The following is a 19,407-nucleotide window of genomic DNA, read 5'->3' on the forward strand; positions in this document are numbered from 1 at the left end:
AAGAAAACATATCAATAAGCAACTACAAACCATAGTATTCAGTAACCGTAAGATACTACGTGTGCTCTCAAGAGAGATTACGAAAGGATTGATTGATTGATTAGCTCATCATGTCATTCAATCCCTGAAATTAAGAGTTGTAAATTGAAAAATAGAACATATATAGGCAAATAATATTAATAATTATTCAATTATAAATCTTAATCAAAATAATTTAATAATTAGTAATATTAATTTTGATACATGCATCCATGGGCTAAATGGGTGTTGGGTATTAAGGAGGGCACTTGTGATGAGCATTGGGTGTTATACTTAAGCGACGAATCACTAAATGCTACACCTGAAACCAATTCTGTCATATATGCTAACTAAAATTTAAATAAAAGCTTGAAATTTAAAAATTTGAAATGACCCAAATATGCACCTTAATCTCCTCTGCAATTTGTCATCTGCTCATATACATTTTTTTCCATCTGTTTCAGGTCCTGGAGACCCCTCAGCTTTTGCGGATATAGGAATCTGCTTTGTGTTTTTGCCTTCTCACCAATATGACTCCTTCCATTGGCTCTTGGTACTGAAGTCTCTACCTAGAAGTCTGGGATTGTGTTTCCCTTCAATTGTGTCACTGGGCACAATGGGACTAAAAGAATCCTAGGAGTTCAAGCTGGATCTTTGCTTTGCAAATCTATAGCTTCCCATCCCTCATGTTGGACCCATGCTGAAAATCAGTTTCCTCCCAAAATTCCCAGTGGGTATGGAGTCAGAAATTTTTCATTCTTTTTTTCTCACCTCATAGAATAAATATCCTTTTCTCCCCTCTGGGTTTTTATGATACTGAAGTTGGGAAAATGGTACAAGATTGCTCTTTTGATTTTTTTCTCAAACCTTTGTCTTTTTTGCTGGCAATTTTCTGGATCCAGAAAAAAGTAAGAACTCATATTTCATCCTCTATATTTTATTCTCTTCTGATTCTGGCCACAGGAAAAAGCCTTAATAGATGATTTAGCTTCTCTACCACTAAACCATTAAGAGATTTAAAAAAAAAATTAACTTCATTCTCTCTCTTTTTTTTTGTATTTATTCAACATATTTATTAGCATCTACTACTGTGTATTGAGTCAGACAGAGGAAGATGAGAGGCAATCCCTATTCTTTGGCCTCAAAAGCCCATAATCTAGTTGAAAGATACAGTCAATTTCAATTTCAAGTTAATGTAATACAGTCAGTTCTATGGAAATATGGAGGAAGTTCTTTGCTTCAAGGAGTTAAAAAATCATGTCCATTGGGGTGCCTCAGTGGCTCAGTTAAGTGTCTGACTCTTGATCTTGGCTCAGATCGTGATCTCATGTTTCATGAGTTTGAGTCCCACATTGGGCTATGCACTATCAGTGTGGAGCCTAGTTGGGATTCTCTCTCTCTCCCTGTCTGTCCCTCCCCTGCTTGTGCTTTCTCTGTCTGTCTGTCTGTCTGTCTCTGTCAGAATAAATAAACTTAAAAAATAAGGAAACCATGCCCATCAATTTGGCAGTGAAACTTAACTATAACATGATAATGGGAATTTGCTAAGAGAATAAGGCAAAAAGAAGCAGCATTCTAAGTAGTGAGGGAGGAAGAAAAACAATGAGTGTGAGAGATTAAGTTAAAATTAAATATCTTTATCTAAGATAAGGTATTTCTTGGGGTGCCTGGGTGGCTCAGTCAGTTGGGCATCTGACTTTGGCTCAGGTCATGATCTCATGGGTCATGGCTTCAAGCCCCTTGTTGGACCCTGTGCTGACAACTCGGAGGTTGGAGCCTGCTTCTGATTCTGCGTCTCCCTCTCTGCCCCTCCCCTGCTTGCACTCTGTGTCTCTCTCTCTCTTTCAAAAATAAAATAAACATTTAAAAAAATAAAATAAGGTATTTCTTTCCAAAATATTTAATTTTGTCATGTTTGTTTGTAGAACTTTACGTTTTGGGTTTTTTTTTTTTTTTAAACTTTCAGTTAGGACCTTGTGTATAATGGTTAGAATTTAGATTTTATTTGAAGGGAATCACTGGATAAGTGTGCTCAATAAAATGAAATATTTGTAGTTTAGATTTTTTTTCTGTATTGTGTGTTAATTGGGAAAAATTGGAGGAGAGTGGAAGCAAGAAGAGATAAATATCAGATTATGTATCAGATTATGTATCAGATAATGTATCAGATTAGAAACGATGTGGACCTGAACAAAAATCTAGAGGGGAAATAATAGACTGGAGAGGGATTTGAAATATAAAATATAAGGCTTTTTAACATATGGGTCATTTTATTTTGGATTACTACAAAGTAAGTCTCCTTCATGTAATCATCACCAAATTAATCTTTTTAGCCGTTAAATCAGATTTGCAACATTGATTTTGTGAATCACTAGGGAAGATGGTGAATGCCATGTATTTTCTACTTTATAAGATAACTTGTGTGCTTTGAAACACAGCCATTAGTCACTACTTATGAACAATGAATGATGTTCACCAAGATTATGCAGCAGATACTAGCCACTACATGAGACACGATTAAATGTTGGAAGCCAAATTTAAACTCATCTGTTTGACTCTCAATTTTACGTTCATTGGGTAGCCAAATGGATAAGTCACATAAACTGGAGCTCATATGGATGAAATGAAAATGGGGTAGAAGATTCAGCTTGCTATATCTTTCTCTTTATCTATCCAGAGAAGGCTTTGCACAGATGTTATGCTCCTTAGGGGGGCTGCGTTTCTAAACAATTAGTCCGTACTAGTCTGTATTTTGTATGCTATCTCACAGGCAAAAAGCAAGAAAAGTTATATTAAGTAGATAAAGCATCATAATTTGAACATATTATATATTCAGTGAAACAGTTTATTTTTTAGCATTTTTAAAAAATATTTTTATTTATTTTTGAGATTGAGAGAGAAAAGAGTACTAGTGAGGGAGGGGCAGAGAGAGAGAGGGAGACACAGAATCCTAAGCAGGCTCCAGGCTCTAAGCTGTCAGCACAGAGTCCAATGTGGGGCTTGAACTTGTGAACCTCAAGATCATGACCTGAGCTGAAGTTGGACGCTTAACCATTTGAGCCACTGAGGCACCCCTCAGTGAAACAGTTTTTAATTGCATAATACCCATTTTGAATACTTTTTTTTCAGTGTTGATAATATATGCTGGCTTTTAAGGAATAAGAAACTGATTGCCAGTACATGTTAAGTTCCTGTCTCCACCTGAAATTTGATTCCAAATGCCAACATGATGTCTTATATATCTTTATGTGTATTTGGTACTCAGTAAATACTGGCTAATTGATCCTTAGAGTGCTTATATTTTGTTGGGTAAACAGATACTTGTCTTTGGTGTATGGTTTTTAGAATCTTTGGTGAATCCTTATTTCTGTAAGTTTGATAGTATTCTGATTGGCATATGGATAAGTTTAAGAGTGTAGCAGGCAGAATTTAAGATGACTCCCATAAGCATCATCTCTTGGAATTCACACCTTTGTGTAATATTCTCCCCTTAAGGGTGGACAGGACCTATCAATAACTCTAAGTCAATGGAATATAGCTAGTTGATGAGATGTAATTCCCATGATTATGCTTTGTTATACAAGACTCCACCTTATCAGCAGACTTGCTCCAGAGATTATTCTTGCTGCACTAAGTAAGTGGCAATGTTAAGGAAGCATATACATGGTAAGGAACTATGGGTGGCTACTAGGAGGTGAGGGTAGTATCAGGAAGCTGAGGGCAGCCTATAGCTGGCCACCACCCAGAAAGCAGGTTGTCAGTCCTTCTGATGCAAGAAAATCAATTTGCCAAGAACCTAAGTGAGCTTGGAAGTAAATTCTTCCCCAATATAGCCTCAGGATGACAAAGAACATAACCAAGCCAACCTCTTGATGTCAGCCTGTGAGACACTGAGGAGCCAGCCTAGCCATGAGCCACATCCTGACCATTGGAAACTGTGAAATAATAAAATTGGATTCTTTTAAACTGGTAAGATTTGTGAAAATTTGTTACAAAGCAATAGAAAACTAATGTGGGAAAAATTATTTTGACAGGCTGAAGTTCCCCAGAGTAAATCAGTTCTTCCTTGCCCAGACAAGAGGAAGTTAATGTCTGTGGAAGACATTATAAGGTGAAATGGCAGTGGTGCTGAACAGAGGCGTAGATGGCCTCAGGTTGCTTAGGAAAGACAAGTATAGGATTCTCATTTTTACGTGAACAGCTGCAAGTAACTTCTCATTCCCTCTTCAAATACGTATTGGAAGCCTTCACACAATCATATATGAAATATGACATTGAGAACTAAATACAATTTCTAAATAACCAACACAAGTTAACTTTATATTTAAAGCTAACATGTTTTCACTGATTTCATCATGGGAACCAAAATTTCTTCTTACCAAGTGACTTAAGATCTGTAAAGACTATTGTCATTAAAAGTTCTATTAGGACAGACACTATCTCCACTCCTTTGCTACCATGGTCAAAAGTGATGCCTTTAAATTGGCAATTATTTTTTTCTAGGAGATGGAAGGAATGGAATAAGACTACGGCTGCAATTGATAAAAAATAACAGATCACTCCTGTTAGTCCACAGAAGCAGATATTTGGTATTTTTGTGATTTGGAGAGTGTTTTTATTGTTTCCTGTCCTCAAAAATGATTCTGAGTAGTCTTGTTTTTGACTTGTTCCACTGTGGTTAGATGTCTGTGGAAGTATTTATTTTCAATAGTAAAACATCATGGCTTAATTCTTAGAGCCAAGCCAACTCCTAGCTGAGAGCAGTCCATGATTATTTTTTTCTTTTTCAGCAACAAACAGCAAATATGCTTGTATATACCTCTTTGCACACCTCTATAAAAGCATCTCAAGAGTGGAACTCTGGGTCAAAGTGGATACACAAACTTAATTTTACTGAATACTGCATGATTGCCATTTAAAGATGGCTATGCTCATTTATAATCCCATTTGTAGTGATTGTGTATTCTTTGCCAGCACCTGATTTTATAATTTATAATCTATTTGTAAATTCTCCTTAACTGCTATAACGTTTCTTAGAAGTAAACTTATTTTTATTGTTGTTATCATTATTGCCATTATTGTCATTATTATTTTCCCCCAGTTCTTGTATTCTGAGGTATGAATTGTCTTAAATATTCCATTATAACAATACTCTAGCATTTTTTCCTTGCCTTCCCTTCTCTTTCCTCTTTCCTCTTTTCTGTTTTCTTTTCTTTTCTTTTCTTTTCTTTTCTTTTCTTTTCTTTTCTTTTCTTTTACCTTTTGACCTTCTTCTCTCATTTCTTTCATCTTCCCCTCTATCCCTCCCCCACCTCTGGCAACAATCTGTTCACTGTTATCTATGAACTTGTATTTCGTTTGTAATGTCTACATATAAGAGAAATTATATGGTATTTGTCTTTCTCTACATGACATATTTTACTTAGTATAATGTCCTCAAAGTCCAACCATGTTGGTTGCCACAAATCACAAACAAGATTTCATTCATTTTAATGGCTGAATAATATTCTGTTGTGTGTATATACCACAATTTCTTTACCCATTCATCTATCAATTGATGCTTAGATTGTTTCCATATCTTGGCTATTGTAAACAGTATTGCAATGAACATGGAGTGCACACATCTTGAGTTAATATTTTTGTGTTCTTCAAATAAATACCCAGAAGTAGAATTCCTGTATCTTGTGATAGTTCTGTTTTCAGTTTTTGCAGAAACTCCATACTGTTTTCCATAGTGACTACACCAATTACATTCCCACCAACAAAGCACAAGTATTCTCCTTTCTCCACATCCTCATCAACACTTGTTATTTATTGTCTTTTTGATAATAATAATTATTATCCTTCTTATTGTTTCCCAAGTCCTTGTATTCTGAGTTATTGTCTTAAATATTCTACTTTAATAATGTTTTAATTTTTAGTTAGAAAAGAATTGTATCAAGTTACAGATATTACTTGATTAAGTAAATTCAAAGAAACCCAAGTGTTAAAAAAATACCAATGAATACTATTTTAGACCATGATTTAGAGCCTTGAAAACCACATAAATGAGTTAGAATGGTTTATTCAACTAGCTAAATAGAAAAAAAATTAATATTTTTTTTTCTGTATAAAAAGCAAACCTGGAGTACCTGGGTGGCTCAGTCAGTTAAGCGTCTGACTTCAGCTCAGGTCATGATCTCACAGTTCGTGAGTTCAAGCCCTGTGTTGGGCTCTGTGCTGGCAACTTAGAGCCTGGAGCCTGCTTCGGATTCTGTGTCTCCCTCTCTCTCTGCCCCTCCTCCGCTCACACTCTGTCTCAAAAATAAATAAAAATTAAAAGAAAATTTTAAAGAAAAAACAAAGCTAAAACAGAAATTTGGGTTTCTGTTATAGACTGAATGGTTGTGTCCCTCCCAAATTCATTGGTTGAACCCCCAATCTCCAAAATGATGGCATTTGGAGGAGCACCTTTAAGAAGTACTTAGGCCATGAGGATGGAGCCCTCATGAATGGGGTTAATGCCTTCTAAGAGACACCAGAGAGCTGGTGTCCTTTCTGCTCTTGGCCATGTGAGGATACAAGGAGAAGATGGCCATCTGCAAACCAGAAAGAGGGTCCTCACTGGACACCAAATCTTATGGCAACTTCATCAGACTTCTCAGCCACCAGCACAATGAGAAATAAATGTTTATTGCTCAAGCCACTCAGTCTATGATAATTTGTCACACCAACCTAAACTAAAACAATTTTCTTTGGAAAATAAAGAGAAACGTATATTTTTTATGCCTATGTGCATTTTATTTTCTGTGTCCTAATTAAATGTACATACTAAGAAATAATTAAATATTATGACAACTGTTGTTACCTGACTTAAATTTACTAAACATTGGAGAAAATATTGTATACAATTACACAAAAATGTCATTTAAATAATCACTTATTTTAATTATATCTCAGTTATGCACATATATATTTAGTAACTAGTTTATGGTTTTGGCTGATATTTAGCAAGGTAACTAGAATTACTTAAATCTTACTAAATATGTTAAAAAACTGGATTTAGAACACATTAATGTAATAAAATTAGTATTAATATCAATGTACCCTATGGAATAACTTTAGATAGACTTTATTAAAATCATATTTTATACAATATAAGAAACCAACAAAGAGAAAAAACTGTAAGTACAGTGAATCTTAAATCCAGGTGTTAATTTCTTTTTGACAACTGGAATTGATGGTGATCTTCATGACCAGATGATTTCTATTGGTTCATCAAGAATAACATTATTTACTGTCAGATCAATATTTAATATCTAAAAAGAAAGTAAAATGATAATTATTATTTAATCAGAACAATGTTGGGTCCCTTTGTTTTTTTAACAAAGACTATTTCCATAAATAAATTTTCTCTAAGTAACATGATAGTCTTTGTTTCTTTTGTTTTTTTTTTGATGAATTTTTATTCCAGAGAGCTCACAACTATTTCACTAATAATCTCACCCAACCCACTCATTATTCAAATAAAAATAAATCTCAGGTGGAATGGTTGTTAAAAGATTGTGAAAAACTAATACTATTAACCAGTCATCTTGATTTCTATTACTTTACTCTTTCTCTATATTCTGAAACATGGTATTATTTATAATTGCATTAGATACATCTCTGTGCTTCCTGCTCTCAAATATGAGCCAGTCATCTACACACACAAATTAGATTAGAAATATGTTTTCTTTTGCATCAATCCCTAAAGGTTTAGGATGCTGAATTTATTGCCAATAATTTCAATTTTCTTGTGTTACTTTCTTTCACTGGACAGAATCTCAATTAGACCACGTAGGGACTAATTATGGAGGTGTCTAAGCAGCTGTAGTCCATCACGTGTAATGTTTTTATGATATGATTTCATTAGACCTTACCATTGCTTTTTCTCCAATACACTCACATGACTTTCTGTGCCTTAGCTCAGAAAGTTTAGATTCAATTATCAAATATGCAAAAGAAGAGGAAGAGAATCAACATTCCTTTACTGCCTACTGAATACCAGGCACTCTTATAGGGGCTTTATAAAATATATTCTTTTCTAAAGCACAACATTCTGGGCAGTAGAAGAATTTAAAAGGTAGAAGTTAAATAATTTTTTAAAATATAAATTAGCCAGATTTGAAACTGACCATCTTACACCAAAATCTAACTTAGTTCCTTTTTACCCAAACTGAAAAGCAACAAGTACGTCAGATAGCTTTTAATAGTTGTACAAAAGACAACAAAATGTAACTATTGCTAGGAAAATGTTTTTTAAATAATATGGATAAAGCAATTAAATCATGTTTTGCATATAATTCCCACACCCATGGAGAAGGGCAACCAGGATAAAGAAAGAAATTGACCACTCTCTAGTTTTCCCATATATGTAGAAAGGTTGGAAACAGTAGGTGCTCATTAATATTTGTTTTAATTAAATGAGTTTAGAAGGCACTGCTCAATTGTTAGTAGTTAAAATCTTTTGTAATCCCTGAGGTAATGAAATGTTGTAAAATTTCTTGTGAATGGATCTAGAAGTAGTGTAATGAATTTTTCTTTATAAATGATGTGTTTTTATGCCAAATATTCAGTCAAAATCAACTTGAAAAGATATTTGATATGTTAAAATATCTTTTTTGACATTGTTCACCTGATTGTATTTAGTTTTTTTTTTATAGTAAAAGTTAGAAACTTTGTTTTTACCAATGTAGTAGTAAATAAAGAGTAAGAAAGTATATATGGCAAATCACCCTTTTTATTCTGATTGAATATTGGGCAGTTCAAAAACACAGACTGCTAATTATGATTGATAACTATTAACTATCTATTCTTGGAGAATTAATTTTCCTCTTGCAGAACTCAGTCTCTTGGTCTACCATATGATTAACACTGGACTAAATCAGTGATGGTTTTACCATACAATTTTATAAACCAGTAAAATTTTAAAAAGAAGAAAAATGGGAGTGGAGCACTGTGTTAATCAATTTTTTTATTACCAAGGAAGGACATTAAATATACAAAACTCTAACTTCCCAACCTCGATATAATTTAAAGAAATAAACTTATTTTGATACAAAAATAGTAATTAAGACATAGTTCTGTATTAAAGGGGAAACGATACTTGGCTACAAAACAGTAGTAACAACAAGACAGGTATTAAGTTTCAACTGGATGAAACAATCTTTCAGGTGCTGTGCATCTCTCATGTTTATAAAATCTATGAGGACCTAGGACTGTGGTCCAAGATGTGATTGTTATTTTTTTTTTTAAGTTGAAGTCAGTCAAGTAACTGGCTATTTTGTAAATTAGGTTCACCTGAAGCAACTGGTTGACTCACAGCTACTTATTTTTATACAGCTACAAAGACAAAAGGTACACACACACACACACACACACACACACACACAATCACACAGTTTTAGCAGTGCAGACATAGCCTTATACTTGGATCATTTATGACAGTTAGCTGTTTTCTAGAATATATGCACTTTGGAATCTACCTTTTCAGAACAAAGATTCCAGAATTTAAATCGGAAGGAACTTAAGAGATTGTTCACTTGCATATTCTTATTTAACTTGAAAGAAAAAAAGACTTAAAATTATTTGTTCAATGTAAAAAACCAATTACTGGCAACAATGGACTATAACATAAAAATCCTGATACCTTATTTAACATATGAACCATATCCTCATACACCTGTGTGTCAAATTATTCATGAGTGCCAACAGACACATCTTACAAGGATTTCCAAATATATTTTATCTAAGATGTATTAAATGTTTAAATATAGACATTTTATATTTGAAAAAAAATTAAATTTTAAGGCACTTTACCATATAGGGACAACTGATTTAGAGGCTTAATGGAAATTTATGTTGCTTAGATTATATCAGGAGAATTATAACATACATTCCATTAGGTTGATTCATATGACATGTTACTAAGGATGATAATAATGGCGATAGTTCAGGAAGTTTAATGAATATGAATAAACAACAAAGGTCCTAGGTATCCATAATTATGCTTCTTGACAGAGAGGAAATATAAGATATCCATATAGACATTTTGAAAAACTCTATTAAAAAGTGTGTTTTCCTTTGTCACTTACCTCGTTGTTTGCCTCTTGAGTAAATTTAACTGACACTTTATTTCCATTATACATGAGATTAACCTCATTAACAGAAGTCTTTCCTTTCCCCCATATGTTGATGAATCCAAGCCTCATTTCATTTTTGTTTACGTAACCATTTTTCAATATAGTGCTTGTCAAGGTATTCTATAAAGTCACAGAAAAAGAAGTAATATAAACCCTTCATTTTCAAAAGCAATTAAATCTTTTAAAATATATGTCTGTTAACTACAGTGGATTTCATAGTATAGCAAATTATTTACTCACATATTTGAAATGAGATACATTATACAACAAATATGAAATATGAAAATATAAATAAGTATAAAATCTGGCATAAAATTTCAAATATTATTTAACACAATTGCATACAAATGATCTGGCATGAATACATACCTTGTTCAAATTAAACTGTACCAGGAAATATAAGTCTCTTTCATAGGTGTCTGTAGAGAGAAAAAAAGGTAATATATTTATATTTCCAAAGAAGAAAAATAGTAAAAACTAGTATATCTTGCTTCTCTTTCCCAGTATAAAGGGTATCAAATACCATCAACACATATCAAATTTTTCTCTAAGTTTACTGAACTTTTTCAAATATAGTCCAAGAAGGACTAAGATATGAAGGATGAGTCTCACCAGAGAGGGCTATAGAAGGCCAGGAGTGTGTCTATCTGTATGTAGGAGGGTAACACTAAAGGGTGACAGGTCTAAAATCACTTTAAACACCTCTGGGAGGGTGAAAGAAGTAAAAGAATTAACAGAATTGGGTGGTGATAGTGGTGGACACTTATGGGCCACTTCAATGACTGACAACATAATAATATGTATAAAGGCAAATGAATATGATGGTAACGTATTCTAGTGTCATTTGAGAAAAATATTCAGTTGTTAGAGACTATTATAGGTCTACTGAAATACAAATAATAAAACAGGGTTTATATCCATGTTCATCAAAATATAATCTTGCCATATTAAAATCAATTTTTAAAATAATTTCACAGCTTAAATTAAGTACTATTTGTCAAACTTTAAGTACTTTATCACATTGCTCTAAGATAAGTTATTTTATTATTCTCATGGTTGAAGAGGAATGTGAGTCCCAGAGAAGTTAAATAAATGGCTGAAAGTAAATGAACTAATTATTAACAAAAGCTGGAAACAAGTCTAGATTTCCCTGAATTCTAAGATTGTGTTTAGAGGTAAAACTAAATAAGCATGGGTAAGACAGAAAGGCAAAAGTGGAGACAAATACATGACTGAAACAAAATAACATTGAGGGGTGCCTGGGTGGCTCTGTAGGTTAAGCATCCTACTCTTGACCTGGGCTCAGGTCATGATCTCATGTTTATGAGTCTGAGCTCCACCCTGGGTTCTGTAGTGACAGCATGGGAGCCTGCATGGGATCCTGTCTCTTCCTCTCTCTGCTCCTCCCCCCAGGTGCACATGTGAGTGCATGCACCTTCTCTCTCTCTCAAAATAAATAAATAAACTAAAAAAAAAACATTGAAAAAGTAACAAATTTTAATTTCCTCTTCCAACTTATAAATGCCGGCATTAGATTAAATAATTCTCTGAAAATTAGTTTGCAATTAATTTTTCCTACACTAAAATTAAATTATGTTCTGCCTAAAACATTTTTTCTATATGTACCAATGTATGCATGGCTTATTTGATATGTGTTCTGAGGCAAAAATTTTAGTCTTAACTTTTAACTATACAAATATAGCATAAGTTTTTAAGACCAATTGTTTATAGAACCATGAGGTAAAAGAACACAGAAGTGTTAACTATTAGGAAGATATGGGCAGTTTTGTTGTTTTTCATAAATAAGAAAAAAATACCACACATGATGTTAGTCAAGAGTACACATACATCTATTTCATTAAGATAAGTAGGACAGGTGGCTGGGTGGCTCAGTCACTTAAGCATCCAACTCTTGAGTTCAGCTCAAGTCATGATCTCACAGTTCGTGAGATCGAGCCCCCTGTCCAGCTCTGCATTGACAGTGAAAAGCCTGCTTGGACTCTCTCCCCACTCCCTGTGCACCTTCCTCACGTGCACTCTATTAAAATAAATAAATATGAGGCGCCTGGGTGGCGCAGTCGGTTAAGCGTCCGACTTCAGCCAGGTCACGATCTCGCGGTCCGTGAGTTCGAGCCCCGCGTCAGGCTCTGGGCTGATGGCTCAGAGCCTGGAGCCTGTTTCCGATTCTGTGTCTTCCTCTCTCTCTCTGCCCCTCCCCCGTTCATGCTCTGTCTCTCTCTGTCCCAAAAATAAACGTTGAAAAAAAAAATTAAAAATAAATAAATAAATAAATAAATAAACATTTTTTAAAAAAGATAAGTAGGACAAAATAAGATTTTACTAATCTACAACTTTATTAGTTAGCATGGTCAAAATTTACTTAATATACACGAGTTTCAAGATAGGTTTACAGAAGTCCCCCTTTATGTGTAGGGGGTACATTCTAAGATGCCCCCCCCGTGGATGTCAGAAACCTCAGACAGTACCGAACCCTGTATACACTCTGCTTTTTTTTTTTATAAAAGACTCACCTCTGATATAGTTTAATTTATAAATTAAGAACAGTAATAGATGAACAGTAACTAAAAATAGAACAATTATAACAATATGGTGTAATAATAAAAGTTATGTGAATGTGTTCTCTCACTCTCAAAATGCCTTATTGTGCTATATTCATCCTTGCTGTGATAATGTGAGATGAAAAATGCCTACATGATGAAATCATTTCAGAAGTAGGATCATTTGCTTCGGGACCATAGTTGACTGTGGGTAACCAAAATGGCAGAAAGCAAAACCATGGAAAAGGAGGAAATGCTGTATTTTATCTTTGATTTTCTTTGAGGTAAAAAATATATATCAGCAAAAAATAATACATTATAAAATGTGAATGTACTTAAAGGAGGAAAAAAATTAGTGTCTATCAACTAGATTGATGAGTGTGCTGTGAGAGAAAACTTCTTTGGAGATTCTGATCCACTAAATCCGAGCACTCTAAGCATCTGTTGTGTATTGTTGTTGCTGTTTACTCAAGAAATGTCAAGGGATTATCTGAAATCTTTGTACTTAATTATAACAAAAATACTGAGATTGTGCAATATAACCAAAAAATGCTAAACACAATTAGCCAAAATAATTTTGTATGTTTATATAGAGGAATCAAGAAATAAATATCTGAATTATGTTACTTTTCAGTAATTAAAAAAACCTGCCATGAAACTTTAATAGGGTAAAGGTCATATCAACTTCTTTCATCTATATCTTAGTTTGGTAAGTAGAGCTACAGAAAAATTTCTAAGGGGCACATTGTCTCCTTTGCTGTTCAAAGGAATTAACTTAATTTGTTAGATAGTTAAATTCAAAGATTCCAAGACAAGGTTTAAATTATGCACTACTCAACTTTACAACCCTGGGAAGCTGTAGGCAAATTCAAAGTACAACCTGCTGGACCCAGGTGAGAAAGGCTGCAAACTTAGTACAACCCCTCTTTTTGTGTTAATAAAGGTCAGGACTCTAAAAACAGGATTTTAACTAATAGTGGTCGATTCTGCACCTTAAATCACAAAATTCTAGGAAAGGTTTTTTTTAAGAGTCTTGATTATTACAATATGATTCTTATATTAATCTTCTGATGTACTTTATTTACTAATAAATTATTCTTATTGTTAATATTGAAAAATATTAACTATGATTCACCTAAAAAGATACAAGATAAATGCCTTTGCTAGTACTGAAAGATCTCTCTTCCACAGATAATTTAATTAGATTGTAATGAACTGCTCCATGAGAACAACGACTCACCAGATATTAGTTTTTATGTGGATTGTGTTAAGTGAATATTCAGATTTCCCATCTAGTAGAGTTGGCATTATTTTTTTTTTCAACGTTTTTATTTATTTTTGGGACAGAGAGAGACAGAGCATGAACGGGGGAGGGGCAGAGAGAGAGGGAGACACAGAATCGGAAACAGGCTCCAGGCTCCGAGCCACCAGCCCAGAGCCCGACGCGGGGCTCGAACTCACGGACCGCGAGATCGTGACCTGGCTGAAGTCGGACGCTTAACCGACTGCGCCACCCAGGCGCCCCTAGAGTTGGCATTATTAATGACAGTCAATAAACCTAATCCACAATCAGTGTTTAATTAACAGCATAATCATCACCTGAATGTGATACCTGGCCTCTCCCCAAATTAATGGAAATTAAGTGGTCCTCAGAATTTGCATTTTTAATAGCCTACTGCAAGTGATTCAGAGGACAATGGTCAGCAAAACACACATTGCTGGAAGCTTGGCGGTTCAGTCTGGTTTTAAGAAATAGTCATAAACATAGATCTAAGTTTAAATCTTTAAAGTTTTCATGTAAAAATATTGAATACAAAAAAATAGCCATGAAATACAAAATCAAACTTGAGTTTTGTTTCTAGACTATGTCAGGTTTTAGTGGCATCCTTTATGCATCACCACATACACATGGAACATGGCTTTTCAGCTGGGCAGACCTCATACATATGGAATGTCTATCATGAATGGCATGGGCTAACTTCCAGGAGTAAAAGATGATCCATATACAATCTCTGTGCACACACATCTCTTAGATATGCAGACATTTACCATAGGGATCAACTATATTTAGGATAAGAGAAAAGTCTTTAATGTTCGTAACACTAAGTTTTTAAGTTGGTTCAGCTAATTATTAAATGATTTCAGCTTTGTATAATATTATTAGCTTTCATTCAGCCTCCAAAGTACAGTAGTAGATACATAAAACTAATGTGACATATATGTATGTCAGCAATTACATTTTTCAACTAAATGGAACACTCACCTATACTCTCTCCATCATCCCAAAACAGAGATCCCTGTGCCATCTGATTGGCATCTGCGGCAACAATGAGCTTCATGTAGTTTTGTCGACTAAAAAAAAAAATGTTTTTTAGTAATTTTAACCAATGTTTATACAGTAGCATATGTTTAGTTATGATATGGCACCCACATAAGTATCCAAACGAAAACAAAGATGATTATCAACTAAGGAGAATACAAACTGCTTTAGACCAATAAAATTAAAGGACTTTCCTTTTGTGATGAGTTACTGGGAACAATATAAACCATAAAATCCTTCACATTTAATAGAAAATATCATGCGTGTCTTTTGATCTATTGTAACAAATTGAAAGGAGCCTCACTTATCATAGTTATAACCATGTTAAATTTATTGATATATTTATTTATTTTTCTCTCTGCTAATCCTGTCACTGGCCATTAGACATGAAACTATATTAATAGCAATTTTTATTCATTATCGTTTAAACCTTCTTCACATTTCCATACATAAATCACTGAAATATCATTGGAAATTATTAACAAGAATGTGAAGAGTAGTATGAAAATTTTAAGTTCTATTCTTGAAATGGGCAATCCCTCCCAAGCTTGTGCCTGCATAGGCCCATTTATGAACTAAATATCTGCCTCCATGCTCACTGTACAAGTGATTTCATTTGATAGCTTCATATTGCTAAGGAAGGATTTCTCAGACAGTTACACTTAGGCATAATTACCTTTTCCAATCACAAATGTTGAAGGTTGTACTGCCATGGGAATTCCCTAAAATATCCAAAACATCTAGCATTCAAATCTCTACAGCAACTTAATATTTTCCATGTAAAGATGTTAACATGTCTTAGCATAAATTTATATACATATATATACATAATTTAAATTTTAGTTAGTTAACATATAGTACTATAGTTAATATTGTTAAGTTGTTTATATATATATTGTTATAACTATTTATGGAGTTACATTGTTAACTATATATTTTATTGTATGTTAACTAAAATTTAAATTAAAAAAAAGGGAAAAATATTAAAAAAGCATATTTTAAAGCAAACAGTATTGGAAGATAGGGCAGTGTTCTTTTTAATTAATTAAAGAAAAATTTACTGCCCAGGGCGCCTGCGTGGCTCAGTCGGTTAAGTGTCCCACTCCTCATTTTGGCTCAGGTCAAGATCTCACCATTTGTGACATCAAGCCCTGTGTTGGGTTCTGGGCTGACAGTGCAGAACCTGCTTGGGTCCCTCTCTCTCTCTCTCTTTCTCTCTGTCTCTCTCTCTCACTCTCTCTGTCTCTTTCTCACACACACGCACGCACACACACACACACACACACACACACACACACAAAATAAATAAACTTAAAAAAATTTACTGGCCAGTATAATAACAAAGGTAAAGTCTCCCTTGGAAGCAAACAATGAACATGTTTGCTTGCAGCCCATTATAAAAGATTGCCTAGGTTTGGAGTTCCTTAGCTGTGGCACAAACCTCCTGCATGTGTAGCACCTGCCTCGGCATAGGCCACTCCATGTCATCCCCATGGAACTTTGGGGGCAAAGAAAAAAGCAAACATGAAGTTTGTGTCTCTTATTATACCTTGAGTAAAACAGACCTTTGTGTCCTACCCAAAATTCATGACACCGTGGCAGACTAACTTACAAAGTAATTTGTAAGCTTTGAAGTAGGGTAAAATCTCAGACCCCTTCCCAGTTCTTGACAATTCTGACATGACGCATCCACAATTTAATCTGAGCTGTATAAACACTTCACTTACCTGTAAAATGTGTTTAAACCAGGCTCTTGACATGGTAGAATGTGACCACCACGGACATGTAGGTTTATTTTATATAAAGGAGCTTCAAATTCATTAAATTTTCCTCTGACACCAATATCTTGGCCCTGGAAATGAGATGATTGGAAGGAAAGAACACAAGCAATAAGAAATGGAATCATCAGCAATATTGGTGCTTGAGAGGTTGCATTTTATAAATCAAATGATATACTTAATTTATAAATTAATAAAAACTCAAATACTTATTCAGGAAATCACATTGTTTAAAGCATGTACTTCTTAATTATTAATAGCTTTGAAAATAATTTACCACTATTTGTTTTTGTGATGCTCACATGAAGAAAATGTGTGGGTTTTGAAAAGTCACAAAAGTTATTCCTGACTTTTCACATACATTATTCTTGGAAGGACTACATCACCTTTAATGATAATTTCATATATTCAATAAAGGGCAAAGAACTTTTTGTGTATAATGTGCACTCTCTATGCTTATTCAGTAAAATAAATCAATGTCTACATAACAAACAATGGGGCATAAATTAACTCTCTTTCACTGTGTGTTAATTTGATTCAGCTGTAATTAGCAAGAACTATCTTACTCTTTTTAAATGTAAAGTAGACCAAATATGTCCCTAAAGAAAAGGCTTGGATCAAATTGTTATTCATTTCCACTTTGGCAATGCCCTAGAATTCTTAACTACTTACCGTATGATAATCAAACCACCGAGCATCAGGGACGTAGCCTGCTACCGTGTCCCTATACTGGAATTTAAAGATATAATCATTGAAAACATATAAACCAAATGCAAAACTATTTTGTGAACAAAAATGTATGATAGAACTTACAGGTTGCAGTACAGGGGTAACCATAAACGCTGGACCCCACAAGAACTGCTTGAATATATCCCAGGTTAGCTTGTCATTAAAGAACCTTGACAAAATATTCACAAATAAGTAAATCTGAATATCATAAAATAATTATTCAAATCACATTTTGCAGTATAGACTTGTGTGGACTGAAATGAAAACCAAACTATAAACAAATCAAAAACAATTCTATCAGTTAGGATTTAATGTGCAGTAATTAGCACACTATTTTATGAGTAAATCTAGATTCTAACCAAATTTACTTCAAAATACAGAGAATGTCTATAAGACCAGCTGAATGAGAAACCTCTGAAGAGAACTCATAGAGGTACAAATATTAACTGTGCCTCATAAAAGATCAACAAACTAGGAAGCAAAAGTTGTAAGTACTCTGGATGAGAATTGTTAAACAGGTGTGCTCTAAGAACCTTGATTTGGTAATTCAAAAAGATTTTGCTTATCCTACTTAAAGCTCACCGAATGGTGCATTTAACTTAATATATTTCTGAATTTCAGATACAAATGGTTGGAAACACCAGAATCTGTTTTTCACAGTTTGAGAATAGTCACTATTAAATAACCACATTTTTTTCTCTAATTGAAATGGAATTGCACATTTTTGTTTGCTCTTTTGTTTTTGTCTTGCTTTGTTGTACTATAAACTGAGATTAATGCCAAATGGGACTCTGAATTTACTCCTTCATGGACTTCCCATGGGAACAAAGGCCCAGATGTTCTCAACAGGACAAGAGTCTGCATAGTTAATAATAATGTTTCTGGTTGGGGACTCAGTCCAGAGCTGATAATTTGACTCTGCTGGGAAGTAAATAGGGAGAACACAAGACGGGAAAGTCTGCAAATAAGAGAGGCAAGATATTAATAAAATTTTATCAAAAATAAAGAATGGATTATGGTAGATAAATTAATAAAGTAACTAGAGGCTGATATGAATCTAGGAATACCTATTATTTTTTAAAACCCTATTCTGAGAACAGAAGGCATACTGATCAACTTATTATTTTGTCATTTTGCCTTGTGTATTATTATTTATTTTAGTAAACATGTGCCGTATATTTTTATTGATTTATCAGTTGTGCAGTCTAACAAATCACCTCACTCAATCACTCTGGTAATATAAGGTACATAAGAAGTTAAGTATGATTATTTCAAAGGTTTTTTGTACTACTTTTAATTGTGTTGTTTTTGTGACATCAGCAATCAGAATTGTCTTGTATTTGCCTTAAAAATAGAACAGGCTAAAATTTATGCAACTATGCTCCATAGAATAGAATTTCAAGATTTAATCATGTATCAGTTTGAGCTTTAAGAAGTGAATCCTAGGGCACCTGGGTGGCTCAGTCGGTTAAGCGTATGACTTTGGCTCAGGTCATGATCTCATGGTCCAGGTGTTCGAGCCCTACATCAGGCTCTGTGCTGACAGCTCAGAGCCTGGAGCCTGCTTTAGATTCTGTGTCTCCCTCTCTCTGCCCCTCCCCCCTGTTCACCCTCTGTCTCTTTCTCTCTTCCTCAAAAGTAAATAAACATTAAAAAATATAAGAAGAAGTGAATCCAAAACAATTTTCTAGGGAGAATGTTAGAACTGTTCTAGGGTATTCTATAATACACCTCCAAGATGAGGTGAGGTGGTTTTCTTCACTAAGGTATATATATGGTAGATTTAATTAATTGCTCTAAACTTCAGTTAATCAAAGCATAATATAAAGATAATATTACTT

The 19,407-nt window shown here is 33.9% G+C and overlaps 1 protein-coding gene across 2 annotated transcripts in view; it reads right to left on the reverse strand.

Moving 5' to 3' along the window:
- Positions 1-7,108: 7,108 nt before the first annotated feature.
- SI (sucrase-isomaltase) overlaps positions 7,109-19,407 on the reverse strand; it is a 176,541-nt gene continuing 164,242 nt past the window's right edge. For both annotated transcript variants that reach the window (XM_040480663.1, XM_040480662.1), the window contains 7 exons: positions 17,651-17,735; positions 17,510-17,566; positions 16,787-16,911; positions 15,003-15,091; positions 10,551-10,600; positions 10,134-10,301; positions 7,109-7,316 (listed from right to left, as the gene is read on the reverse strand). In XM_040480663.1, coding sequence (XP_040336597.1) covers positions 7,248-7,316; positions 10,134-10,301; positions 10,551-10,600; positions 15,003-15,091; positions 16,787-16,911; positions 17,510-17,566; positions 17,651-17,735 — 643 coding nt within the window. In that variant the 3' untranslated portion in view covers positions 7,109-7,247. The remainder of the gene's footprint in view (positions 7,317-10,133; positions 10,302-10,550; positions 10,601-15,002; positions 15,092-16,786; positions 16,912-17,509; positions 17,567-17,650; positions 17,736-19,407) is intronic.

The sequence above is a fragment of the Herpailurus yagouaroundi genome, unplaced genomic scaffold (genome assembly GCF_014898765.1).
Source record: "Herpailurus yagouaroundi ecotype Mexico unplaced genomic scaffold, PumYag 159, whole genome shotgun sequence".
Classification (NCBI taxonomy): domain Eukaryota; kingdom Metazoa; phylum Chordata; class Mammalia; order Carnivora; family Felidae; genus Herpailurus; species Herpailurus yagouaroundi.